This window comes from Desmodus rotundus, chromosome 3 (genome assembly GCF_022682495.2).
Source record: "Desmodus rotundus isolate HL8 chromosome 3, HLdesRot8A.1, whole genome shotgun sequence".
In the NCBI taxonomy this organism is placed as follows: domain Eukaryota; kingdom Metazoa; phylum Chordata; class Mammalia; order Chiroptera; family Phyllostomidae; genus Desmodus; species Desmodus rotundus.
In genome coordinates, this window is record NC_071389.1 from 9889209 (window position 1) to 9916928 (window position 27720).

General features: G+C 58.7%; 1 protein-coding gene across 14 annotated transcripts in view; it reads left to right on the top strand.

The window, feature by feature from the left end:
• The window catches only part of ARHGEF10L (Rho guanine nucleotide exchange factor 10 like), a 152708-nt gene that overhangs the window by 85402 nt on the left and 39586 nt on the right, over positions 1-27720 (top strand). For all 14 annotated transcript variants that reach the window (XM_045190581.3, XM_053920416.2, XM_071220851.1 and 11 more), the window contains 12 exons: positions 553-659; positions 2937-3014; positions 3847-4026; positions 5037-5153; positions 6622-6714; positions 7412-7585; positions 11350-11495; positions 13386-13567; positions 16364-16479; positions 17037-17164; positions 18644-18744; positions 25668-25789. In XM_045190581.3, coding sequence (XP_045046516.2) covers positions 553-659; positions 2937-3014; positions 3847-4026; positions 5037-5153; positions 6622-6714; positions 7412-7585; positions 11350-11495; positions 13386-13567; positions 16364-16479; positions 17037-17164; positions 18644-18744; positions 25668-25789 — 1544 coding nt within the window. The remainder of the gene's footprint in view (positions 1-552; positions 660-2936; positions 3015-3846; positions 4027-5036; positions 5154-6621; positions 6715-7411; positions 7586-11349; positions 11496-13385; positions 13568-16363; positions 16480-17036; positions 17165-18643; positions 18745-25667; positions 25790-27720) is intronic.

Consider the following 27720-nt stretch of genomic DNA (forward strand, 5'->3'; position numbering starts at 1 on the left):
CTGGCCTTCCCCCTTTCTCTCTGCCTGAGCCCCTGGCCCCCCCCTGCCCCCGTCTGAGGCCCGCCCCCACTCGTGCCCGTGTTGCCCTAAGGACACCAGCTGAACTTTCCCCTTTTGCGTGGTTGTATAGTTTTTTAAAAGGTGAAAACACAAAGCCAAACAGCTCGTTCTTTTGAGGGCTTTCTTCCCGTTTTAGGCATCCAGAAGAAAACTATTTTTAGTGCCCAGAGACGGGCACACAGGCGGCCTGGCCTTCGCCGGGCCAGCGTGGGCGGGTCTGGGCAGGGACAGGGACTCTGGCCGAGTGGATCCTGAGAGCCGGGCTGCACCGCATGGTGTTTTGTGTCCCTCCCTCCCTCGCTCACGTTTATTTAGGGACGGACTGCTGTAGCAGAATGTGGCTGTGGACGCAGTGACAGGCTCTGACCCCGTGGGGCCCCAGGCGTTGCTCAGCCCCGGGACCCTGGGCTAGGGCGGTTCCCAGCTTCTGGGGTCTGAGCAGGGTGTGTTGCCCTTGCCCTGCATGTGTCACCAGCCCATCTGACTTTCCAGGTGACTCGGAGGAGGAGGATATGGGGCTCCTGGAGGTCAGCGTTACGGACATCAAGCCCCCAGCCCCGGAGCTGGGCCCCATGCCAGAGGGCCTGAGTCCTCAGCAGGTCTGTGGGAGGAACTGGAGGGTCGGGGTCTGCAGGGGAAGGTCTGGTTCGGGTCCCAGCCTGTTACCTGGGGCCACAAGCTCTGCATCTTGAAGGGGAAGTGATGATTGAGGACTCTTGGCAGAACCCCAGCTGGGGCCTCCTGGGTCCTCCTCTTACCCGGCTGCATAGACTTCCCGAACTGGGTTCCATGGGCTCCACGCTGTTGTCCTGGGCGGTGGGGCCCCAGCCTCTGGAGCTTTGCCTCCCACACCCCTGGCAACCAGAGCAGCTCCGACTTAACAGCTTCAAATGAAGGTGGTGTTTGATGAAAGGGACTGCAGTTAAAAAAGGGCGGAGGAGCACCAAACTAATCAACTCAGAGAGGGCTCTGGAGGCGAGCAAGGTGCCCAGTCCCACCCTCGGTCCACCTGTCATTGAGCTGGGGAATCGGAGCCACCACGGGCTTCTGCTGAGAGCTGGGCCTCCTCAGGCAGTGTCTCCCTTCCCCCAGCATCACACGAGATGGGGTAGCCTTGCTCTGGGACCTTGGCTGGTCACGTTTGATTCCCTCCCAGTCTGGGTTTTCCCAGCCATGAAGCAGGGTGAGACCGCTTTCCTCTGGTTGTGAGGACACTGAGCAAGCCGCGGTAGGGGCACCGAGCTCAGTGAAGGGGTTTGCCACTCTTTTGGGGCGGCAGGAAATCCTGATGTGTGGCCTCCTATAGAAATCAGGGAGCTGTGGCCACACCTCTCATCTTGGGACTCTGCCCGCCCGCTTCCTTCATTCCTGTGCCCTGCCCGGTCCCTGAACAGCATGAGACGTGATGCCCCCACCCTGCCCCACTGCGGCAAGTCACGTCTGAGCAGCTGGAGCTGCGTGGGACCCCAGGCCTGTAGCTCACAGCCCAGGGCTCCGCTTCCGGGCATTGGCCAGTCTCTCCACTCAGGAGCCTTTGCATTTCCTGGGTCAGGCCAGATTAGTTACTCGGGGCCAGTGGCTTTCAACCAAGGTGATTTTGTGTCCCAGGGTACATCTGGCAGTGTTTGGTGACATCTTTAGTGGTCACAACTGAGAGATGCTACCGAAATCTAGGGGATGAGGGCCAAGGATGCTGGGAAACACCTTACAGCGCGCAGGACGGCCCACAGCCCACCGTTGCCTGGCCTCAAATGCCAGCGTGCCGAGGTTGAGGACTCTGCTTGGGGAATAGCGTGGGCAGCAGGGTTCAATGACAGTGCACCCAACTGTGGGACAGCTTGCAGGGCAGCGGCCCGGCCCACCACACAGTCATGGGGCTGTGCGGGCTTCGGTCCGGCCTGGGCTGCAGGCCGGGCAGCGGGAAGAGATGAGAAGGGGTGCCAGAGGCGGGAGGGAGGTGGCAGAGGGAAGCAGGGAAGGTGGTGGTGGGTGCCTGGAACGACGCTCTCAGGATGGCTGTGGGGACACAGTGAGGGTCAGTCACCCTGGACCCAGGTGGACAGGCTCCCCCTGGGCCACCTCTCTGCCCTGGCTTTGCTATATGATAGAATCATCTGGAAAGCTTTGAAAACCCCGATACCCAGGTGGTACCAACTCAATCAGAATGTCTGGAGTGGGGGCCAGGTGACAGTATTGTTGAAAGATGCCCATGTGATGCCAACATGCAGCAACATTTGTGCCCCACTCCCCACCCCCGGTATCTGGGTGAAAGGGGTGCAGGTCACACGTGTCTGAGCTGGTGCTGCTCAGGCCACACAGGCCGCCGATTCGAGGAGCGGAGAGATGGGGATGGTGTGGGGAGAGGGCAGGGGGCTGGGGTGTTTGGCCCGAAGCAGAGCACGCTCAGCGGCATAGGGGGGCAGCCCAAGGACACGTGGGAGGGGGTTGGTTAAGGATTGGATCCACAAGTTGTGGGAGCTGGGATTTCAGTTTTGTCTGAGAAAGACATTTCTCCTAAAGTTGTTCAGAGATGGAGGAGGACACCGTCCCTCCAGGGGAGAGGTAGTGATTCCCCGTCCCTGGAAGCATGTGAGCGGAGGCCAGGACTCGAACCCCAGTGCCCCCTGCCCCATTCTGCAGTGGGGGGAGCATGGGTGTCTCTCTGGGGTGGGCAGGGGCCCTGGAAGGAAATGCCGGCCCTCCAGGCCCCAGGGGTCCCAGGAGTGGGCTCTGTGGGGCATGGGTCCCTTCTGTCCCTCAGTCATTGGCCCCTCTGGGTATTGTGAATCCTCTTCCCATCACCTGGGGTTTGGCGTACCCAGCAGGTGCTGGCTGTGGTTGGCGCAGGCGCTGACTGCGCTCTCTGGCCCGAGCAGGTGGTCCGGAGGCACATCCTGGGCTCCATCGTGCAGAGTGAGGGCAGCTACGTGGAGTCTTTGAAGCGGGTACTCCAGGTATGACCTGGGGCCCCTGGGGAAAGGGCAGGGAGGGCCCTGCAGGGACACTTTGCAAGGAGTGTTTGGGGACTGTGGGCAGTTTTAAGGGAACACAGGGTTTTTGATGTTCGCAGGAGGACTGTGCTTTCTGAAACGAAGTTGGGGTTCTGTGGAATGAGGGTTGTTCTGGAAAGCCCAGGGCAGGAAAGGGGCTGTGTCTTCCTTGCCACTCCGGGAGCTCCCTGGGACAGGGCTGTGTCTTCCTATCATCCCGGAGCATCCTGAGGTGGGGTGTAGGGTGCACCCCCGCTCTCCGTCAGATGCCCAGGGTTGCTAGAGGGTCACGTGACTTGATTAAGCTCTCTCCAGCTGGTCTGTCCTTTGTATTCCTGAAAGGTGAACCCACTGGGATGTTGTGGGCCCGCAGGGAAGGGAATGGCCAGGTTGGGAGCCGCAGAGGGGAGCCCTGACCTCAGGCAGGTGGATGAAAACATCCTATATTTTGGGCAAAGCTGGTTGGTGGTTGGAGCGTGTGGCTCCAGGTCTGGGGGCCGGGGGTCCTGCTGGGGCATCACTGCCACTGTCTGTCAGAGCTCAACTCGGCCAGTCTGGCCCTTCCTCCCAACCCAGCCTCACACATAAGTCACGGGGTGGGTTGTGGGTGGGCACAGAAGGGCCAGGGGGTTACATGCAGGGAGGTCCTCCTAGAAGACAGGTGAGTGAGGATGAGGGACACGTGCCCCCTGTACGAAAGTGCACCCTTGGCCTGTCTAGTTCTCACTGGCCTCGTCCAGGGTGGGTGAGGGGCTGCAGCCCAGCCGTGGGGCGCTCACCCCTGCCTGCCCGGCAGGATTACCGCAACCCCCTGATGGAGATGGAGCCCAAGGTGCTGAGCGTCCGCAAGTGCCAGGCGGTGTTCTTCCGCGTGAAGGAGATCCTGCACTGCCACTCCATGTTCCAGATCGCCCTGTCCTCCCGCGTGGCCGAGTGGGACTCCACCGAGAAGATCGGGGACCTCTTCGTGGCTTCGGTGGGTGTCCCCACACTCTCTTTCCCTGGTCCACCAAGGGAAAAACCACCGCCTGCCGGATCTTGAGGTCATTTGGGCCCGCCTCTGGCCTCTGCCTGCTCACCTTGTCCAAGTCAGGGGATCCAAGGGTGGCAGGGCCTGAATCAGCCCTGTGGTCTAAGCTGGGGGTGGCACCTCCTAGTGCCCAGCATGCCCTTGGAGATGTGTGTAGGCTTGGTGCTGGTGACCTCCAGGAGACCAGCCACCGTGGGCAGCCGCCCGGCGGTCTGAAGCTCCCCTGCCAGGCGCTCCCCGGGTGATCACTGTGTGTGATGCTCAAGCAGACCGTGCCTCGGCCCCCAGAGGGTGCCCAGGGTGCTGGCACCTACGCCGCGCACTGGATCGTGCTCCAGGCAGCCTGGCCTGGCCCCAGCTGTTTTTCCATGTCCAGCAGCTCCGGGGCCCTCTCGGGCCCAGGTCCCCTCTGTGGAATGAGGGGTGCATTGGACTGGTGGTTTTCTGAACTGAAATCTGTGGGCCGCAGAGAGGTCATGGAGCAAAGGAGGGTGACGTCGGCAGACCTCTGCTCTAGTCTGTTTTAGCTGGTCGGGTTCTGCTGGAAGAAAACCTGAGCGCTCAGCAGAGCTGACACCCTGGCTGGCGTGTCCGGTGGGCTTGGGGTCAGGAGCCCTGTCCTTCCTTGACTGAGGAGGGCCAGGGCCATTTCCTTTCCTGGGGGGTGGTGAGGAAATGCAGATAGCACAGGGGTGTCCCGCCTGCACCCCCTTCACCTGTGGGCCAGGGCTGCCACGCTGGGGCAGGGGGAGTGCCCAGCCCTCCTTGTCTCCACTTCTTCCTCCCTGCAACCTCTCTGAGTCCGGTTTCCTCCACTCAGAGGGTGACCAATGTCCCGAACCCAGGCGAGTTGAGATCCCGCAGGGGGTGCCGTGAGAACGGCTGGGGTGCAGTGAGCGAGCGTTGGGGGTGCGGAGCCCCCTCGTGTCGACGTGACCCTCCCTTGCCTATTTCAGTTCTCGAAGTCCATGGTGCTAGACGTGTACAGCGACTACGTGAACAACTTCACCAACGCCATGTCCATTATCAAGAAGGCCTGTCTCACCAAGCCTGCTTTCCTCGAGTTCCTCAAGGTGGGCCTGGCAGTGGGCTGGGGACCCTCTCAGCGGGGTGCAGGCCATGGTGGGGCAGGAGGGCTGCTCAGGAGAGGGGGGGATTTTAGCCCAGTTTCAGGTACCACATCGCTTTGGCCTAGACACCTCCTTTTTCCTTTGTGGCACCCCCAGTCCCATGGGGAGATGGTGGGTTCCTCCTGCCCCCCGACAGGAGAGTGATACGGAGTTACAGGGTCAGTCAGCCTCGTGGGATCCTGGGCTTTGCCAGGTGGAAGGGGAGGCCTGCCATGTCTCGAGGACGGGTGACAGGATGGCGGGCCTGCCGTCGCAGTCCCAGCCGTGCTGGGGCCCGTCTCTCCGATGGGCTGGGCTTGGGTGGGCTTCCAGGTGTAGCTCAGGGTGTCGCTGGGCTGTCCCTTTTCATTATTTGTAAAAGGATGAGAAGAATTTCTCAAAGTGGTATCTTGGGGCTCATGTGGGTGATTAGGGGTGAAAGGACCAAAGGTCTTGTGTAGCTGTGGCCAGGCTCTGCCTGATTTCTTTGGGTACACAATCAGGCATGTCACCTGGAGACCCTACCTTGCAGGGAGCATGCACCTAGTAGAGGGTGCAGGTGGGCCAGGAGCCGGGGCCTCAGCTGAGGAACCCACTGCCCCGATCCAAGAGGGCATCTGACATGGGTCCTGGGGGTGGATGGTGGCGTCGTAACCGATGGAGATGGGGAAGGGGTATAACAGGTGCAGGGGTGGTGGGGCAAAGGTCAGGGGCAGGAGGATGGGGCCAGGTGAATCCGATTGGACCCTGAGCGCACTGGGTACCTGTTGGGGTGTCCCAGGAGGGAAGACCTAGAGGCAGCTGCGTCCAGTGTGGGTGGCTCTGGACCTGCAGGACGTTGGATTTCAGGCAGTGGGAGCTGCTGCAGAGGTTTGGGCCAGGGCTGGTGGAAGCAGGGGCCAGGGCCAGTAGAAGCAGGGGCCGGGCTGGTGGAAGCGGAGGCCAGTGGAGAGGCTGAGTCACCAGCCGGGCTTGCCGGGATGAGGGCCAGGATCTAGGTGACAAGTGTATGGATGAAGTGGTAGAACCAGATGCAAGAAGCAGGACAGTAAGACCCCTGTGCCCACCCCTCATCCTGGCCTGGGCCCGGCTGCTTTAGTTTAAGTGGAGAGAATGGCTGTCTCAGCTACTTCTAGAGTAGAGCAGACCTCTGTGATAAATTGCTGAATTTCCCAGTTATGCTTTTACTCCAGAGATTCTAACTTGACCACTCTAGATTCCCCAGGGTGAGAGGGGCTGTGTGGGGACACCCGTGGTGGCAGGGAGCCCCGGCAGCAGGACCAGAGACCCTCCCCTGGCTCTTCTCTCAGGCCCGAGGCTGAGCAGAGTCCTGGGCCCGGGGAGAGGAGCCCAGGCCGGGCGGCGTCTGCACCCCTGGCACTGGGGCCTCGCTGCAGAGGGTCAGCGAATGATTCCACCTCGTCTCCAACAGCGGCGGCAGGTGTGTAGCCCCGACCGCGTCACGCTCTACGGGCTGATGGTGAAGCCCATCCAGAGGTTCCCGCAGTTCATCCTCCTGCTTCAGGTACCACCCGGGATTCCCACAGCCACCAGCCTGCAGGGTGCGAACCTTGTGGGGAGGGGTTTCTCATCTCTTATCTGCAACCCTAGCATCTGCTGTGGACTGTGGGTGGGGCCTTGCCTGCACCCCTGCCCGCCTCTTTCTTCACTCCTGGAGTGGAGCCGATCAGATTGGGCTTCGTATTTCCCACCTCCCCGGGGTGGGATTCCGAGTGGCTGGTGGTGGGTGAGCCCAGGATTTGGGAAGGGAATGAAGGCGTGTGGAATCCCAGGGCCTGTGGGCGCTGGGGGTGGGGAGAGGATGCTCAGCGAATGAGCAGACCTGGGCCACTTCAGGCTTCTCAGGGAGCATTAGACCTTCTGCCTCACCACGGGGTCCCCAGAGCTTAGGACACCTCTGTCAGGGGGGAGCCCCACCCCCTCAGCTGGGAAGGAGGGCTGCCAGCCTTAGGAGTGGGCTGTCAGCATGCCATCGATCGGTGACTCAGGGATTGGTCCACACGATTATTTCATTTTTTTCATTCATTAGCTGTTTCTTGAGGCCGTGCTCTATGTCCTGTGCTACCTGTCCAGCTGCAGACGGAGCCTTTCGGACCCAGTCTCCGTAGGGGGTGTGGAGGCTGAGGCTTCCACCCCAGTCAGACAGCGGAGGGCCTGCTAGGGTGGGGGTTCTCAGCTCCGGCTTTCTCTGGGCCCTTCAGGACATGCTGAAGAATACCCCCAGGGGCCACCCCGACAGGCTCTCGCTGCAGCTGGCCCTCACGGAGCTGGAGACGCTGGCCGAGAAGCTCAACGAGCAGAAGCGGCTGGCTGACCAGGTGGCTGAGATCCAGCAGCTGACCAAGAGCGTCAGCGACCGCAGCAGCCTCAACAAGGTGCGTGCCCTTACCCGTTCTGTGGTCTTCCTCACCTGTCTCTCTGCCTCCTGCCTGGTGGCCACCACTAGGGGGCAGTGTTCGCAGAGGGAGGGGCTTGCTTCTGTCTGAGCCCACAAACCTTACCTGGAGGATTATCTCCACGGAACCCCCACATTTATTACTGCTCATGTTACTTTAGTATGAAAGCTCATTTTGTTCATCCATGTAATTGCCAGTGAAGACATCAGAAATGATGGTCTAGAATTGTGCTTATCTGAGTGGGTGGGCCCTGGAGTAAGAGTTAGGGTTAGAATCCAGATTTTGCCACTGGTGTTCACTGTGTGGCCTCGGGGGAATCACGCAACCTTTCTGAACCTCCCTTGCTCCCACTGAAAGGAGAAGTCAAGGGTGCCTGACCCCCAGGGGCAAATGAGGACGTCGGCAAAGCCTTGGGCCCAGAGTCCTTAATATAAGGTGGCCGTTGTCATTGTCCATGTTATTTTTGAAGAAGAAAGATGAAAAATCCATGCTATGTTTTAGGGTTGCAACTAAGGAATATTCTGCCAAAAAAAATCTTGAAAAACTTTCAAACGAACCCATAAAGACTTCTGTTTATGCAACACAGAGCCAGGGCCCTGGCCAGGCGGCTAAGTAGGTTGGAGCGTCATCCCGTGCACCAAAAGGCTGGGGTTTGATCCCCGGGCAGGGCGCACGCAGCTGTACCCAGCTCCACACCCCGGGCTCCGCCTCCTTCCACTCACTAGAGGGTGGTGGTCTGCGCAGGTGGTTCAGGGTGAGGCGACCCTGCCCCAGGCACGTTGGTGAGACACTGGTCGTTCTTCAGGGAAGGGATGTCGTGTGGGGTCATTCAGAACCTTCTGGAGGGAAACCTGCGAGCCTTCTGGCTCTGTGGGCCCGAAAGCAGAACTCAGGCCAGAGACTAAGGCCAGTGAGAGGTCAGCCACGTGGGTGGAATTTTCTAATAGCACAGGAAGGGTGGCCAGGGAGACAGCGGCCCATTTCCGTGTGGACTGCACTTCACAGTATGTGATGCTCTCTGACCCACGTTGCCATTTTTGGTCTTTAGCACAGCCTGCAAAGCCAGGCTGGGACCAGGCAACCTGCAGGGTCCCTTGCAATGCTAAGCTTCAGGGGTCTTACATCTTACGGCTCTCCCTCCTCAGGCCACATCCAGACTGCACGTGTGTTCTGGGGCCCACACAGTAGTTTTTAAGAAAACGGAATAGTTGCCAGCATTTGAAAATGCAGAGATATCATGTAAAATTCAGACCTGTGGATCCTCTTGAAGGATGGGAAGAGCTGGCTTGCTGGCCCACCTGCCTACGAGGGCACCTGAGCAGCAGTTGCCCACCCCTCCTGCCCCCACCCATGTCTTTCCAGCGAGGCTACCTGTGGGCCCCACAGGCATCTGGGTTTGCTCTGTCCATTCCCGGAGGAAAGCGGTGGGAAAAGATGGGGTAGAAGACAGAGCCTCCTCCTGGGGGGATGTCCGCTTCCAGGATTGCTCAAGGTGGGCATGGAGGTTCGGGGTCATCCCTCCCTGCCTTCAGGCAGAATACCCTCGGCTAGTAACACACAAGACTTCTATTTTGAAATATCTCTCAAGAAAAGGACTTGGCCATGGCCATCTCTGTGAGTCCTTAATGGTCTTTGCACTTGGGAGTATCTTCTTCTGTCCTGTCGTTTAGCTCCTTTTCTGTAACCGGGAGGCTTTCTCTTGCCTCTGCTCACACACCTGTGCAGCCGCAGTGGGAAGAGGTGGCTGGGAGAAGGAAGGCCCTTTCCATAGTACTTACTCTGGGCAGAGCCATCTGTCCCCCGTGGGGACCGGGGCGCTAAGGAGTGGTGGTCACTGGCTGGAGGCCGGGAAAAGCTGTTGGTCTTGGGAAGAGAACTGAAGGCTCTGAGCCTGTTTCTCCACCTGTCCAGTGGGGGGCGTGTTCGATGCAGGTGGCTGTGGTGAGGAGTGGCTGGTGGCCACCACTGGGCCTTCCCTCCTGCCAGGGCCCCTTGGGCAGCCTCAGCCAGCTCTGAGACCAGGCTGGTGATTGTCCTTCTGTTGTCCCCCACTCAGGGGACAGCGGAAGTGAAACTGGGTGTGCCCCAAGCAGAACCTTGCAGCTCTTTCAAAATGTGCCTGCTCAGGACCCTCCCTGGGGATGTTTGTGCAATATCTGAGTTTTTTTCTTCTTTTTTAAAAATCTGCCGAAGGAGCAGGGAGATGGTTTCCAGAAGCCCAGGGACTTTCCTCTTCCAAGTTCTGGGTCACGGCACACTTGGCAGTCTTCCATGGGGCCTGATCTTCTGAGTCCCAGTTGTGTGTTCGTGAGCAGGTGGTCAGCTTATTGGCAGAAGCAGTGGGATGGAGAAGCTTGGTGATAGTGGGGGAGCACGGGGAACCCTGAGTCTTCTTGTATTAGGAGCAGTGGGGCCCTCCCCAGACCCTGTGGCCCAGCCAGGAGCTGGGGGGACAGCGCATATGGCCTGGCTTCATCCAAGCTGGGTCTCGACAAGTCACTTCACCTCAGGAATCTCCGTTTCCTCCTCTGGGGATGGGGGTGGCCTTGGGACTGCTGAGCCAGCAAAATGACAAGGGGAATCTGGTGCCGAGCACAGTACCCGGCGCACTGTGGGGGTTCGTACCGCTGGGACTTCTGTGTTGGTGAGACACGCGGTTCTTTCGAGGTTGACAAGGCTTTCTTTCCAGGAGAGGTTTTGGGGTGCTCTGCCTTTTTCCTAGGGAGGAAGAGGAGCATAACACTTGTCCTCAGAGTCACGGGTTTTGGGAATGAATTTTGCTCACAACCATCCCCCCACCCGACCAAATATCCCTGCTAGTAAGAAGATGTTTTCCCAGAGGGACCCTGGGTTGGATGGTGGTCCCTGTGCTGGAAGGGGGTTCTTGGTGTCCAGCCTGAGATTGGCAAATGCCTGTGGGGTTGCCTGAGGCTTGGAGGGCCTTGGCTGCCTCAGAGGGTCACCTCACTGACCAGCAGAGCTGTCCAACCCCATCGGGAGCCCTTCCAAGGGGCGAGACCGGCCGAGGAATTTCAACAGGTCAGGGCACACGAACAGGACCGCCTTCCCCGCCAGGCGTCGGCAGTGGGGACAGCTGTGGTCTGCACAGTGGCCCCCGTGTGCCATGTGCTGGGCCAGCTCCTGGGGTGTGCCACCTGCACTGTCACACAGGGCCAGCGCTCGGAAGGGCCCCGCACTGGGCTTAAAGCTCTGCTGTTGCCGTCTTGAAATTTGTAATAACTTTTGACCGAGGGCTGCGTTTCATCTTGCCCTGGGCGTGGTGAGTTACGAGGCCAGGTCTGCTCCTGCATTCATTACCCTGGTGACCTGAGCCGTGGAAGTTGTCGCCCCACTTGTCAGGTGCAGTGTGGAGGCCTACCAGATGGCGTCACAGCTGGTGCTCAGGGAGCCAGGGTGGGGGCACGTCTGTGACTCGGGAGCCTGCATCCCTGGCAGTGCTAGTCATGCGGGATTGCTGTGGGGACGGGCTGCCAGTGGCTGGCTCACCTGAGAAAGAAGTGATGGCTGCTGGGCAGGGCGGGTGGTCAGGGAGCCCAGCATGTGTGTGGCCCTCCCAGCACCTCCCATCTCCCTGGAGGTGGAGGCCGTGGCCCTGCCTTATCCCGCCTCTGCCAGCCTCGGTCTCCCAGTAGCTGGAAAATTCTGGCTCTTCGGCATGGGGATGTCTGGGTAACAGCCTGCGGGCTTGTTGGTGTTGACCTTGCTCTGTCCTTCTCCTCCAGCTGTTGACCTCGGGCCAGAGGCAGCTGCTCCTCTGTGAGACGCTGACAGAGACCGTCTACGGCGACCGCGGGCAGCTGATCAAGTCCAAGGAGCGCAGGGTCTTCCTGCTCAATGACATGCTGGTCTGTGCCAACATCAACTTCAAGTAAGTGGGCCTGGGCTGTCACCCCTGCTTGGGGACCCATTTCTGTCCTGTCCTCAGTCCCTTGCCTGGCCCCTCTGGGACAGGGTCTCAGTGAACTCTGTGATATACTGGCTTCCTCTCCCGTCCCTCTTGGCCTGCTCTGTCCCAGGTCCCCAGGTTTCCAGGAAGCACCTGGAAAGGTCCTTGGTGGCTACCGCCAGCCCGGGGCAAACAGCTGTCGGCTGTGCAGTGTGATCTGTCTGGAGACTCTGGAGTCTCCTGAGTTTTGACCACTTTGAAATGCTAGAGATTGTTCCTTGTATCTGCCCGAATCGCAGCTGCTTTAGTTCACATAGCTTCTCTCAGGCTACATCTCCGTGTTTCCCAGCAGGAGTCCTCGCCTTTTTTCCCATGGCCCAGAACGTCTTCCTCTGCAGGAGCCTGGTTTGGGTCAGGGGTTGTAGAAGTGCCCAGAGCTGGGCCGCCAGGCTGTGCCTGGAAGAGTTGGAGCCCTGGATGGGGTGGGGGTGATTCTCGACACCGGAGTCTGCAGACTTTCGTCCCATGGGCTGCATCAGGCCTCCAGGAATCCTGTGTTCAACTCACATAGAGAGGTCACACAAAGATAGAGACATTTGACTTGACTTGAAAATGTGAAGAGCCCGTGTTCTGGGCCCACACGGCCCGGGGCCACACAGGCCTGGGGCTGGGCCACATGTCCTCTCTAATGGGGCTTGTGCTGTGCTGTTCTTCACCGTCCCCATCGGTGGGCACACTTCCCTTGCTTGGCCGTGGGCCCTTCCCAGCTGGGCTCTTGCCCACCTGTGCAAGAAGATCTCTGCTCTCAGTCTCTAATTGCACTTCTAAAAACCCCACGGAACAACAGTATGGTCACCATAACCCCGATCCAAGAGGGAAAGCAGTTGCCTGTGGTCGAATGTCCATCCCAGCTGACTCTCCTGCCCTGGCCTGGAACACATGTGGGGTCAGGGCACCTGGAGCCCGACGTAGGCTCCACACCCGGAGTGGGCTGTGCGTTCCTGCCCGCTGCCAGGACCAGGGCGCGGTGCAGAGCTGGGGATTGTCTGTGGTTGTGGGTCCCGGGCTCCAGAAGGGGAGCAAGCAGGGCTGTTTGGAAACTTGGACACTGTTAGTCCGTCATATGTTTATTGGGCCCTTACTTTGTGCCAGTTCACGAGTCTGGGCAAGACCCAGCCTGCTAGGGGCTCCAGCAAGGAAGCCTCTGTCCCAGATCACTCCCTTCCTCCCGCCCTCCTGCCCTCACACACTGATTTTTAGGTCCCATTGGTGTCTGAGGCACCACATGCGACCCACACCCTCTCTGCCTGCCCAGCATGACGTGGAAGCGAGATGGGGATGCTGGTGGCCCATTCGGGGGTCCGTTTGGGTGGTTGGGGGTGAGTTGTGTGACATATCAGAGCAGCAGCGTCCTCATCCAGAATAACACAAGACACAAGCTTCCTAGCAGAGCCGTGGTGGGGATAGGTGACAGAAAGCCCATGCCCAGCCCAGGAAGAAGGCGCTTGGTGTGGTCCCCTCTGTCCACCCCTGGCCCCTCCCAGTGGCCAGCCCCCAGCAGTCTCATCCCCCGTAGAAATGACTCGGTAATAGTGACGGCCTTTCCCTCCTTCTTGTCTTTTTCCTCAGGCCTGCCAACCACAGGTAGGGGCTTGGGGGGCATGTGATTCTGGGGCTGGGGCTGGGCCCTGGGTACCTGGTGCTTCTGCCTCACTGACAACTCCCTGCCCTGCCTGGCTTGGCTTTGGCCTGAGCTGCCGTGCTTGGGCTGTGAGGTGCCTGGCCGGGCTGGTGTTCTGGGAAGCGCGCTCTGGGCTGGCCCTGGGGCTGGGTGCTGCCGGCTCACAGGCCTCGCTGTCTTTGTCCTGGCAGGGGCCAGCTGGAGATCAGCAGCCTGGTGCCCCTGGGGCCCAAGTACGTGGTGAAGTGGAACACGGCGCTGCCGCAGGTGCAGGTGGTGGAGGCGGGCCAGGAGGGCGGCTCCTATGACAAGGACAACGTGCTCATCCAGCATGCTGGCGCCAAGAAGGCCTCTGCCTCAGGCCAGGCCCAGAGTGAGTACCTGCGGGGCTGCTGCCCGGGGAGCGTCTGCCCAGGCTCGAGTGCCCACCTGGGGCCCCCAGGCCAGTGGGCGGCTTGGCCCAGAGGCTCTTGCCGGTTGGCAGCCCCACACTGCGCACGAGTGCACAGCCACAGGTGTGCAGGCACTGGCTGCAGTCACACCGCTGAGCCATCCCAGCCCCGTGCGCCCTCGTGCCCCACCTGTGCACGCACAGGCAGTGACTTTGGAGCCAGAGAGTGTGACTTCCAGTCCCCGCCTGGCCATTGCCTGCCTCCCTGTGTGACATGTACAGGTGTCGCCTCCTCTCTGTGCTTCAGTTCGCCCCTCTGGACAGTGAGGGTCCCCCATGACACTCACCCTGCCCCCTGCATCCTTAGGGACCAGGCTCAGGGCTGCCTGGCCCTGCCTCGCTCCTCCTTCCCCTGTCCTGGCCATCCCCTCAGACTCTGGGACACTAGGAGAGTGACGCTCGGTGGCCTCTCTCTCTGTCATGTGCTTCTCTGCCTCTGTACGATGGCTGAGATCAGTGTGGTCAGTGATTGGGCTGCTGCCCTTTCCTCCACCTTTGTCCCTTTGCTGTCTGTCCTGTACCCGTCCCCAGAGCCAACTCTTCAAAGCGCAGGTCGGGTCTGTGTGTGTCACGGTGACTTCCCTGCGTCTCAGGTTGGAGTTCCCGGTCTCCGCTCCTAACTTGGGCCGTTCGCCCCTCCTGAGGTGCCCCCGTGATCCCCCGACATGGCCACACTGGCCTCTCGGTTCCTGGGTGGGACCGCCCCTGCCCTGCCCCAGGGCCTTCTCCTGCCTCCGCCCTTTCCCACGGCACACCCCTGCCGCCTTGTTCTCGTCCACGAGCCCTTGCTCACCCCAGCTCAGGTGGCCCCTCCCCAGGAAGCCAGGTCCCGCCCCCCTCCCACCCCCACCCATGCTCTCAAGGCCATGTTTGGCCCCTTGGCGTGGCTGTAGCCCTGCCTGGAGCCCGTTTGAGGTGGTGTGAACAATGTTTGCTGAGTGAATGAAGGGTGCTGAAGCACAGGGCCAGCAGAATGGAGTGCTTGGCTAGGAGGTGCTCGGCCGCATCTCCTCTCCCCACCGTCCCGCTCGGCCTCGGGCTCAGACTCGGGGCTCTGTCTGTCACCTGACCCTGGAGATTGCGTCATGGGGCTGTTGGCAGTTCTGGAAATCGAGGGTGATTGCATCACCCTCGCCCTTGGGGGGCTGGGCCAGACAGCTGCGCCCACGTCTGGATGCGGGGTCTTTTCCCCAGGCCTGTGAGGCTGCAAGGGCTGCCTGTCTCCAGAGGCCTCCCTGGGGAGGGCCCTGGCGCCACCTCCCGCCCAGGCTCTCCTCCACTCCCCTCTGCACTCTGCCCTCACTCTGGGACCCTCCCTCAGCTACAGTTTGTCTGTGGCCGCTTTCCTGAAATGAGAGTAATTTCAGGAACCCCTTTCGGGGGAAGATAGAAATTCTTGTTGAACTCCAGTTGGCTGTGAATGATTTTTTTATTATATTGTTATTCAAATGTGTGCAAATATAAGACTAGGTATAATAGACGCCTTATGCTCATACCCCTTGAACAACTATAAAACCAAAACGAAAATCACAAATGGGATAAAAATGAAGCTACAAAACAATAAAATTCAAATGAACAGCATTAATTTCTTGTGGGTGATGTTGTTTTGCTGGGACTAAAGTGCTCACAATGTGGAAGTGGCCTCCTGTGGGGCAGGTTCCCCTGAGTTCTCTGCACCCACGGCACCGGGCGCCTTATGGTGGCCCGTGTTCCCCACCAGCTTACATGTCGGGGTCTCTGCAGAGCCCGTCTTGTCCTGTTTTTGGCATGAGCATCGCTCACTTCCCCTGTCCACTTTGCTCCTTGATCCTTATTGGGGACCAACAAGTCGCCTTGATCAGGACCGAAGTCCATGGAAGCCCTGACTCTCTTCAGTGGAACGTGGCTTTAAAGTCACTATATCCAGGTGACTCAGGGTGCGCATCTGCTTTTTTTAATGATCTCAACGACAACCCAAAATAACTCCCCTCCCTGGGGTTCCATAAGATCTCTGCTTGGGAAACCGTGACCTAGAGAATGCAGCCCAAACCCCCAGCGTGGTGCTCAAGGACTTCCCCATCCGGGCCTGCCGGCCCCTCCTGCCCTGCCTCTCGCTGCCCACTTCCCATGGCCCGACACTCCACCTGAGTCCTCAGCGGAGATCTGGGCTTCCTCACCCCCATCGCTGTCCGGCTGCTCTGATATCATTCTCCTCGGCCCCTGCCACCGTTTGCGGTTGCAGTTGACTGCTCCCCCGGCCCCAGGCCATAAGCTGCGTAAGAGTGGGGACCCTGCCTGTCTTGTTCACAGCCGTCTCTCTAACACCTGGAATAGAACCTGGCACACAGTAGGTCCTCAGGATGTTTCTGAACGACTTGCTGTTCATGGGCTTCCTCAAGCCACAGAGCCTTTGCACATGCTGTTCTACTTCTCGGTGGTGCCCCCCACTCTCCTGGCTCCGTGAGGCTCCCCATGTCTTGCAGGCACAGTTGGTTCTCAGTCTTCCGGTCTCCTATGGCCCTTTGTACAGACTGAGTGCGGCCTGGATCGCAGGTGCTAGGCTTTACCTGTGATTGGATCTGAGCCCCTCAGTAGACACGAGCCTGGTAATGTTTCTCCCCGCATCTCTGGTGCCACACCCCCAGGGCGACAGCTCTCCTGTTTGGCAGTGAGTGGGTGCTCGGGTTCTCGTTAGCGTCTTCCCACTCCCGGGGCTGACTTGGGTCTCCCTCTGCTCAGATAAGGTGTACTTCGGTCCCCCGCGACTCTTCCAGGAGCTGCAGGACCTGCAGAAGGACCTGGCCGTGGTAGAGCAGATCACCCTCCTCATCAGCACGCTTCATGGCACCTACCAGGTACACGGTGCTGGCCTGCCCTTGGGGGCTGAAGGCCCCTCCCTGTGGGCAGTGCCCCGACTCAGCAGGCAGAGTGGGGGCAGTTCTCCTGGCCTCGTCCCCTGATGTGGTGTTGGCTCTGTGTTTTCACCAGCAGCAGGAGTGGTTACGCCCCCTGTGGCTGCCTAGGAGTCTGGGGTGTGGCCCCTGGTTCAGGCTGAAGCTCTGGTTCTGGTCGATGGGGGGCCTGGCTGCTGGACATTTTTTGTTATAGTTTTTTGCACAGTCTTGCAACCCCTTCCTGACTTTGCCCCAGGCTGCAGAGGAAGCCGGCTAGGAGGGGGTGTCCCTCTCAAAGCAGAGGTGCTAAGTGGGGTCTGAACCAAGGGCTGGGCAGCCTGCTGCAGCCCAGAGCTCAGGGGAGTTGGCCCCCGCTGTGGCTGACCGAGCGTCCTGCTGGGCCCTGTGACCTCTCCCCAGTTTCTCTCCCTGGGGCACCCCAACTGCCGTAGGATCTGGGGTGGCTCTTGGGGAGCTAGTGGGCTGTGTGGTGACTTCACTGGCCTTCTCAACCCTAGAACCTGAACATGACTGTGGCTCAAGACTGGTGCCTGGCCCTGCAGAGGCTGATGCGGGTGAAGGAGGAGGAGATCCACTCGGCCAACAAGTGCCGCCTCAGGCTCCTGCTTCCCGGGAAACCCGACAAGTGAGAGACAGAGGGGCCCGTGGTGAAGTGGAGGTGCTCCCTTTGTCAGTGTCGCTGTGATGGGAGTGGGGGTGTGCGCACTGCGGGCCATGCCCAGCACAGCGTTGGGCGGAGCAGGTGCTCGCAGTTGAGTGAGCGGATGAGCGAGCGAATGAACAAGTAAAGGGGCAAGCCCATCCCCTGCTAGGGCACTCGGACACTCTGCTGTTGGCTGGTTCCATTTGTCCCGTGTCCTTTTCACTTACATCAGACGGAGATGTCCCCTGGGACCAGGCCCTGGGTCTCCTCTCACGGGCCCTCCTGCCTCCCCCAGCGCTGCCCCGTTCCCTAATGCCCCCACAGCAGCTTGTGGTCCGTAGACCCGCAGCTGCCGTTTGTGGAATTGATGACAGCCTGGCAGAGGTGGGGAAAGGTACCTGTCCTTCCGCAGCTCGGCGAGGTGGGCATTATTAACCCGTTTTACAGATGAGGAAGGTGAGGCTCAGAGAGTTACGTGCCGGGTCCAAGGCCACATAGTAAGAGGTAGAGCTGGGTTCCAAGGGGTCTGACTGTGAAGCTTAGGATGGCGCAGTGAGGGGCTTGGAGCCCAGGCTTTGACCTTCTGGGTGAGGGGCAGAGTTATAAGCAAAGCGGCTACAGGGAAGGGAAGGTTGGAGCATGGCTGTTGGAGGCAGGGCCGTGAGCCTGAGCCCAGGAGGCAAGGCTCAGGACTGGAGGCGGGGAGGCAGCACCTTGGAGCCCTAACCAGGTCTGTCACCGCCCTGCTGAGTGGCCTCCCTTCCCTTCTCTGCACCCCTTCCTCCCCCTGCACCGCAGAGGGTTAGTGACATTGGTCCAGCTCACCTCCTGGGGGCTGGGATGGCCCCTTGCGGGGGTAGGCCCCACAGAACACTGAGGGGCCCGTGATGCTCCAAGGTGAGAGGACAGTGTGGGGACAGCAGTGACCTCCAGCTGCCCCAAGCCTGTGTGTAACCCCATTCATTCATTTCTTTACTCATTCACGTGTCCCTTTGGCAAACATTTGCCGGCAACTGCGCTGTGCCAGGTGCTGGGCACAGACCCGAGGGAGACTCGTTCCCCTTGCGGAGGTTCCCGGTCAGACACGCACAGGTGTCTGATAAGGCCTGTGGGAAGCTGACCACGTGGAGCCCTGGAGGGGCCTCTTGAGTCACAGCCCACAGAGGGCCAGACACCTCTGGCTTTGCTGGGCACCCAGGCCGAGGCACCTGGGGCTGGGCTGGAGTGTGGCCTGGCCACTCTAGGGGAGGTGCCTTCCTCCTGGAGCCGTGGTGGGTGGAGGGGCTCCTCCCCCAGGGGACTGAGGCTTTGCCTGGTGGGCCACGGGCCTCTCTGGCCTCCCTTGATGCCCCGTGCAGACTCACTCTTTCTCCGGGGCATGTGGGGTGAGGGAAAAGTTGGGTGCTTGCGCTGGGGGAGCCAGACCCTTGTTCCGAGCACTCACACGTCTTCTCACCAAAGGTCCGGCCGCCCCATCAGCTTCATGGTGGTCTTCATCACCCCCAACCCCCTGAGCAAGATCTCCTGGGTCAACAGGTTGCACTTGGCCAAGATTGGACTCCGTGAGTAGAGCCCCAAAGAGAGCACCTCAGGAGGCAGGCTCGGAGGAGGGGAGTTGTGGGGTGTGTATCCGGGTGTGTGTGGGGGGCATCCAGGCTTGTGGGGGAGGAGGCTCCTGAGTTGGGGGGAGGTGGTGGAGAAACAGCTGGAGCAAGGATCCTAGTCCTGAGACCCTGCTAGTGACCTTGGACAAGTCACGTCCCCTCTCCAAGCCTCAGCCTCGCCGTCTGTAAAACAGTGGGAGTTGACACAGGTACATCAGTTGTTGCCAGGGACCGGGGGCGGGGGGCATTGGTGACAGACTGCTAAGGGTGTTTTGTTTTTCTTTGTTTTTTGGTGGGAGTGATAAAGAGGCTCTCAAGTTTGGAATGATGTGCCCAACTCTTAATATACTAGAAACCGGGGGAGTGTACACTTTAAAAAGGCAGCTTCTGTGGCAGCTGAATTATAGCTCAACTAAGCCACTGCCAAAAAACGTTGCTGGTTGGATGAAACTGATTTTCAACCAAGGATCTCTTTGGGGTTTTTTTGTTTGTTTGTTTTCTCCCAGGTACTTCCTAATAAAATAGAGGTAATGATGGCTATCTGTATTCACAGAGCGCTTCCTTGTACACGCGTTTTTCTAAGCACTTCACATACTTCCTTCATTTCCCCATCACGGCGACCCTCCGAGGTAGGGCTGTTGTAAACCCCCTTTGACAGTTGAGCGTCCCGAGGCCCTGAGAGGTGCGGGGACTTGCCTGAGCTCACACAGCAGGAAGGGGTGGACGCGGGGCAGTTGCTCCCTGTGCGTGGCCCACTCTCAATCCCTGTCCATTCTGCTTCCTCAGGTTGGCGAGTGTCTGCCGGTCAAACCACATTCGCTAAGTTATGATTTTACTTGTGCTTTTTGTGAATTGACAGAAGGCCCAGGTCCTTGCCGGGCAGAGCTGTTGTTCCCTGTGATGTCCTGGAATTCTCATTTGCGGATTCCAGCCAATAGCGGCGATTTCTTTTTCCTTCTTGTTTCTGCTGTGATCTTTTTGTAGATAAGTATATATTTCCAATAGTTTTGAGACATTTCTGGAAAGAAGTCGGGACTTTTGTCAGTGGCTTTCATCAATTAAGAAACTGTTTATTGAGTCTCTACAGTAATTTCAGGCTCCGGGAAAGGAGCAGTGGCAAAGGTAGAAAGGTCCCTGCTGTCACGGAATGCACAACGTAGGGGGGGCAGGCAGACTTCACATGAGGAGCAAATTCACAGGGAGGGGTGCGCTGTGAGGGGTACAGCGCTGGGTGACGTGACTGGCACCAAGCCTGGGGGTCGGGCATGCTGTCACGGAGGGCGTCTGAGGCGGTGACATCTGAAACCATGCACAATTGTGGGAAAAATCACCCAGGCTTGAAAACAGTGAGTGCAAAGGTCCTGAGGTGGCCAGAGCTGGTGAACTGGGCAGGTGGAGGCGGGAGCAGGTTTTCCAGAAAGCCAGGGTGAGGTGTATAGAGCTCACTCGGGATGTGACAGGAGCTGTTTGACAGCTGGAGGGCGGCGTGGCCTGGCTTCTGTTTGAGTGAATCATTCTGGCACTGTGTACAGAGGGCACGTGGAGGTCAGGGTGGGGGGGATAGGGAGGAGGCTGTGGCTTCGGAGGAGGCAGGATCAGAGGCTTCTGCTCATCCAGTCCCTTCTTGGATCTGGTGCTGATGTTGCCAGGCCTCCGCTGGCTGTTTCGTGGTGACCAGGAGAGTGGAGGAAGGATTTGAAGCAGAGGCTGTTCCCTGCCCTGGCAGCGGACTCAGAATTCTAGCCGGAGGAAAGGCTAGGTCGGCTCCCCACCTGCCGGGCCGCAGGCCCCTCGCTCCTCTCCCGCCTGTGCAGCGGTCGTGTCCTGGGCAGATGCCTAAGCCCTGATGGTCCACCTGCTCTAAAGGCAGGTGGGTCTCCTGTTGGAACCCCAGGTGCTTTGCTGAGTGGAGCCTGGCGTTGGAGGGAGAGGCATCAACTGATGTGAGCATCTCAGTTCTGGGCAGCCTGTGAAGCTCAGCCACCCTTTTTCTACACAGCAAAAAGTTCTCGCTGCAGCAAAAAGTTTTAATGGAACGACAGTCATTTGAAATCTTATTTGAATGCCTGGGTCCCCCTGGGGCTTGAATAATTTGTTCCTTCTATTTTGCCAGTTTGTTTTTTTATCTTCAGTGCCTGATGGGGAGGGGAAAATAACAGGAGCCTGTTGGAATATATTTAAAAAATTTATTCACAAAGGATATCATGCCTTTAATTTGTTTTTCTGTATCTCACTCTCCCTGACTGCAATGCTGATCATACTCCACTGAAGACTGAGAAAGGAGAGGACTGGCATCTGGGAGGGGGTGTCAGCTCTGCCCTTGGAAGGACAGGGGGCCTGGCGAGTCTGGGGACCCGGTTCACCCCCTGTCACGGCCACTACTGTGCCGTGTGGCCCCGGGGTGGGGAGCAGGCTTCCTTTCCTTGCTGTGTTTTGAGATCTTAGCGCGAAGTGGAGCCGGCCTGCCTGGGTTCAGCTTCCCGCTCTGCCGCTTACCTTACCAGCTCCGTGACCTCGGGCCAGTGACCCAGCTTCTAGATGCCTGGGGCTCGCCGTCAGAAAGTGGGGATGATGCCAGTGCCCCCACCACAGGTCCCCAGTGAGCGTGCGGGCAGACGGTGCGTGGGGGGTGTCTGGGACGGCCAGCAGCTGCACGGGGGAGGAGCTCCTAGCACAGGGGTGTCTGCATCGCACAGCCTAAGGTCACGCGTGATGATTAGTGCAGAGCCGGGCCAGGAAGCCCTCCCACCTCTCTGCCGATTACTTTCCCATGTGTATGGGCCAGAGAAGGGCTGCGGGTGGGAGGTGCTAGGGAAGGAAGGGATTTCTGATGCCCCCTTCCTGTGTCTCCCCCATCCACAGCTGTCAGCTTCCCTGGCTCCTGGGCCCCTGGCCCCTCCCCCCCACGGCCTCCTGTCCCTCACCCCTCGGGCAGGGCAGGCTGTGTGGGGGTTGATCCCATGCTCCCAGGGGCATATTCTCACAGGCACTGCCTGGGGTCCCTCCCTTGCTGCCTGTGACCTGGCTGCTTTTCCAGCCCCCAGCCCTCCCAGCGATGCCGTTGCTCCTCCTGGCCATGGTCCAGTTGCGGAGATCTGATCCGGGGGGGTGTGCACTGTCACCCCCATGTCCTCGGACCCTCAACCAACCCTGAGCCTGGGACCTGGCCAAACCCTCAGCCCGAAGTAGTGGGTCTGCCCTCTGGGTGGGGCAAGACTTGGGTTTTACCCCTGCTGGCTGCCCAGGGCCACTTCCCTGGCCTCCAGTGTCTGTCTGCAGGGGAGGGGTGTTGGGGAAGACTGGTGCTGAGGCCCTGCCGGCCCTGATGTCTGAGCTGGGAGTAGGGGAGGGAAGGTAAAGAAGGGCAGTCGGCTGTCCACGGGGCAGAGTGACAGAAGGCATGACGCTGCGGCTGAACGCGGGAGGCGCATGGGAGGCAGGTCAGGGCTGGAGAAGCAGGGCGGGCCAGCGGTGCTGGTGGGGCAGCCCTGTGGGCATCACCTAATACTGTTGCGTAGTGGTAGGCAGTGCCCTTACCCTCCAGGACGATGGTTGTAGTGGGTACTTTTCTTGGGTGCCAGCGTAGGCCGAGCGTTCTCTCTGTTCTTTCCAGTGCTCCCAACGGCTCCAGTTGGTTGGAATTATCCCTGCATTTTCCAGACGAGACAGCAGTCTCGGCGGGGTCAAGTGCCGAGCTCAGTGCCACACTGAGCGGGGTGGGGGGGGGGGGGGCTGAGCCGGGATCTGCCAGGCCCCCCCCCCCCCCCCCGGCAGGGCCAGCCTCCCGCAGCCTGCAGGGTTGTTCCGTGGGCTCGGAGATGGGGGGCGGAAGGGGACGGGGCCCCCAGCCCTGAGCTGCCCTTGCTGCCCCATGAATAAGCCTGCTTGTGTTCAGTGGGTGCTATAGGGCTGGGCGCTAAATGAGCCCCCACTTAACGTCATTGGAAAATCATAGCTTTGCTGTCGGTGCCAGGCCTTAATGTCACTTATCCCAAGCGGGCCCTCAGTTTTCAGCAGCAACAGCCTTCTAATTTGGTCCCAGCCACTCTGGTTTTGTGATGGGGACAATAGCAGTGGCAGATGGACAGCCACGACTCCATTTTCTTTTAACGTTCCCAGGTGCAGGCAGAGAAGGCACCATCTGGAAGGAGAAGGTCAGGTCATTACAGAAATATATACTAATAAATTGCCAGGACTCGATGGGCTGTGGGTGTGGGGGGAGGAGTGGAGCTCAGCGCGATGCGGTGATGGGGGGAGTTACCTTCCGGGACTGAGCTCCAGGAGGCCGCCTGGTGAGGGGTGGGAGCTGCCTGGTAGAGGTGAGGGGGCTGTGACTGTAAGCTCCTCGAGAGCAGGGACTCACTCAAATCTCGCGCACCTTCATTCCTGCAGAGGAGGCGGGTGCTGCCCACAGGCGGGTGGGCTGTCTCGGCGATCACCCCGCGTGGCGTGTGCTGTGTGAAGTGCTCCTGCGGCTTAGTTCCTCGGCCCCGGGCCCTGCCTTTGACTTCCCTCGGCCTCTGTTTGCTCAGGGTAGAATGGGGTGGAGACACCGAACCCTGGTGGCCGCGAGGATGAAACGAGACAGCACGTGGGACAGCTTTGCAAGCTGTGAAGTGTGGAACGTGTGGTGGTGCCGTCCTGTGCCGTAGTTGTCCTTGTCCTTTCCTCGATGGCCTCTCCTCCTCAGTGGAAGGAACCACGTTTGATGGGACGTTGTCTGCGGGGCCCAGTGGGGCAGAGGGTCCGTTTAGGGAGTGAGCTCACCGCCCAGAGACTCTACTGCTGGTGGGAGTGGGCGCACCAGGTGCAAGAGCCGAATGGGGACAGGTGCGGGAGCCTCCACCGAGGCGGGTTGCCCGAGTGGTAATGGCTGACATTTGCAAAGGTCTTTAACGTCTCAAAGAACATCCATTCCTGCTACCTCATTCCAGCTCCTCTTGCTGTGACTGACATTCAGGTGCTACTTTCCTCTGGTAGCAATGGCATTTTTAAAAAATCCACCTTATTGAGGTGTGATGGACATAGGAAAGCTGTGCATACTGAGTGCATACAGCCCAATGAGTCTGGAGGTTCGTGTGAACCCGTCACCACAGTCTAGGCCATAACAAGGCCCTCCCCTCCACAAATGCCCTCCTGCCTACCTATCTGTTATTTTTTCTGACAAGAACAATGAACAGAACTCGGCCCTCTCGGCCAGTTTTGAGTACATGATATGGAATTGCTGGCTATAGGCGCTGGGCTATGCAGATGGCCTAGGACTTCTTTAGTTGTCTTGTGTAACTCACACTTTGTGCCCTTCATTGACGTCCCCTGGTTTCCCCTCCCGACGGTGGCATTTCTCTGGGGCTTGGTGGGAAGGCTGCTCCCCTTACAGTTCAGTCAATGGCCTCTCCTCCCATTTCCAAAGCTCCCCGCCCCCCCTCAGCTTGTTGTCACTGTGTTAAGTGGCTGCTCTCACTCGAGGTGTCCCAGCGTCTCTGGCTTTTGCCTGCTCGTTGTCCAGCGTCCCCATGTCCAGGGTCAGTCATGCTCATGGCTGTCGGTAGGGGGCGGGGTGCTGGGAGACTTTCTGGTTTAGTACAAAGAACCCAGGCTTTGACTTTCAACAGACCTCGGTTCCCAGCTGGGCTTGGCCGTCAAGATGATGTCCGCCCCATCATCCGTAAAGTGCAATTGTCATCTGACTGCGCTTGGTTACCGTGAAAATGAAGCCAGGGGCCACGTGTCGCACTCAGTGTGGGCCTGATGCGTGGATGCGCAGTAGGTGCGCTTTAGCTGCACCGTGCCCCTGCCGTCTGGGTCCTGGGAAGGCGGTTGTTATGTGGAGTGTAAGGTTGGGCTCCTTAGTGGGGACAACTCTTTGGAGGAGATAGAGGTTTGCTCGCACACTCACTGGCTCACTCCTTTCATTGGTTCTTTTAACCCACGTCCGCTGAGCACTAACTCTGCGCAGGTGGCGTGCTGGGTGCTAGGGAGACAGTGGCGAAGGAGATATCCCAGATCCTTCTGTCCTGAACTGACACTCCAGAGACATATGGAGGTGGGTTATCAACAAGAAAGAATGATTTTAGGTAATGGTGAAGGCTATGGGAGAAACCAGACAGGGTCAAGGCCTTTCCCCCTGAGAGAAGAGGGCCGCTGCAGCCAGGGTGGTCAGGGAGGACTTCCTGGAGTTGGGAGCCCGTGAGGGAGCCCTGACTCGTGTGAAGGAGCTGCTGCAGAGAAGGCGGTTTAGCAGATGATCAGAGGCCTCCAAATGTGAGACCAGGGCCTGGGTTCAGGCCTGGGGGTCTGTGCTTGTAACAGATCCCTGGGGGCTTCTCTACCCAGCTGGATGGGGGGACCTGGAGGTTTCAGGGGAGCTCCAAAGGAAGCAGGAGAAAGAGCCTTCCACTTCACCAGCGCCATCACCATCAGGCAGAAAGGCAGCCTGAACTTGTATCATCATGATCCAAAATTGTGTCTCGTGCTGGCTGGTTTCTGACCTTCACCCCTTTCGAGAAGGTCAGGGCAAGGCAGCCGGGCCTGGGCTGAGTTCAGCCTCTCAACGCCCCTTGAAACCCCTTCCCACCTTTTATTTCATTGGATGCTCACAACAACCGGGGGACAAAGGCATTTTTATTGTCCCTATTTCACAGGTGAAGAAATTGAGGCTCAGGGAGCTGGGTTGATTTGCACAAGGTTGCTAAGCAAAAGGCTGGTCAAGCTGGGACTCAGACCTTAGGTGTCCTCGCTCCTTGCTGGGTACCCACGGCCATGAGCACAGGGTGGGGCTGGATTTCGTCTCAGATGGGCCAGAGTGGGGCTGGGGGGCGTGTGGCCAGGCCCTGGGCCAACGACTCTGACCAGAGTCACCCAGCTCCTTCCTTTTGCTGCAGGAGAGGAGAACCAGCCAGGCTGGCGCTGCCCGGACGAGGACAAGAAGAGTAAAGCCCCGTTCTGGTGCCCGACCCTGGCCTGCTGCACCCCCGCCTTCTCCTCCCGGGGCCTCAGCCTGCAGGTGAGTGGAGCAGGTACTGCTGAGCTCGCCTTCTCCTGGGAGAACCGGCATTTCCATGCTGTGCCCGCAGCAGGAGAGGCCCCAGCTGCAGATCCAGCTCCTCAGCTTCTTCCTGATGGAGTTGGTCCAGCCTTTTTATTGCTGTAGGAGTCAACTTTCTCACCAAAAACATGGGGGTCAGGCAAATGGAAAATTCCATTATTTTGAGCTAACAAATAGCGATGATCTCATCTGTTGATGGCATGGCTCCAGCCCAGAAGATAGGCCGGAATATGCCCAAGTAGCTGAGCCAGACTTTGTGGGTTGGACCCTTTTCGTGTTGGAGCCGGGCAGAAGCCGGCTTTGATGTGGGCGGGGCATGGGGGGCACACATTCCACAGCCATCACACCTCCCGTTCGTCAAGCACCTCCTGTGCTCTCCACTGCTCTGCCATCCCTCTCTCGTTTTAATATTTATGAGAACCCTATACATAGTTGTTTCTAGATATATTTCACAGGTAAGGACCACCTAAGGCTCAGACAGATGACATGACTTTCTAAAAATGACACAGCCAGTCAGGACGGGCCCGGGAATGGTAACCTTGATCTGTCCGATTCCAACACCTGTGATCTGAACCTCCACCCGTCATCCGTCCCTGGCATCCTGGCCAACTTCACTCCTTTATCTGCAGCAACGGCTGCCCATCGTCCTCCCAGGAAGATGAGGCCATCGAAGCTCTGGGGAAGGGAGAGCAAGCTTGACACCTGGGCCCAGATAAATAAATCCCGGGAGATAAGCTGATGGGGCTGTAGGTTGGGGCTCTAGTAGCGGAAAGAACATAGCTGTGAGATGTCAGTTTATTCATTAGTTCATCCATTCCTCCATTCATCTGTCCATCTGCAAATAATTGTTGAGCACCTACTGTGTGCCAGGCCCTGTGCTGAACACTGAGAATATAGTGGTGAGCAAAACATGCAATGTGCCCTCATGTAGCTTTCGATCTAGAGAGAGACAGGAAAGACCCCGGCAAACAAAAGGAATGAGAAGAGGGCCATGTGTGTTATAAAGAAAATAAATCCGATCTAGTAGTTACAGAGATGAGGCCAACATAGTGAGGGGGTCAGAGAGGGCCTTTTGGAGGAGGTGGCATTTAAACTGAGACCCAAATGGCAAGAAGGGTGCAACCCCGTGAGGTCCCAGGGGAAGAATGTTACAAACAGACAAAGCAACAGGTACAGGCAATACCCCCCCCCCACCCCACCCCCTCCCCGCCCCCCAGCCACCCGTTGGTGCAGTCGGGGCAGCCAGCGGGCTGTGGCTCAGTGAGCTAGGAGGAGAGGCTGGGCGGTGAGGTCTGAGGGTGGGTGAGCTGGGCCAGGTTTGGATTTTGTTCTCAGAGCAACCCAAAGCCAAGGACGGCTCCGAGCAGAGGACTGGCATGGTCTGATTTGTATTTTTGGAAGGATCATCTGATCTTTCTGGCGGTTGTGTGAGTGCGAACTGACACGGAGAGACCCACCCAGAGCTTAGCCCGGGGCCGCTGAGCTGAGACAGGGCAGGGGAGGTGCCGGTGGAGGCGGGGGTGAGGCGAGGGAGGCCCTCACCTCGGGCGCCAACAATCCCAATCGTCCAGATAAGTGATGTTTTGATGCAATATTTAAAAAAATTCAAATCAGCAAATGGGGAAGTTGGTCTGGCTGCTTTTTTTTGTAAATAAAGGGCCAGGATTAGGGTGAGGCAGGGTCAGGTCCTGTCTTCATTTAAACTCTTGGTAATTTGTTCATCATGGATAGTTTTTGCATTAATTTTGATTTTTAAAAATGGCATTGAAATATTTTTCTGATGTCTGAGTGTTTTGACCCCCCCCCCCCCCCCCCCGAGGCTTTGCACCTGTGGTGAGTGCCCCCTGTCCTCACCCTGGCCCTGGCGGAGGTTGGGGGTGGGGGACGTG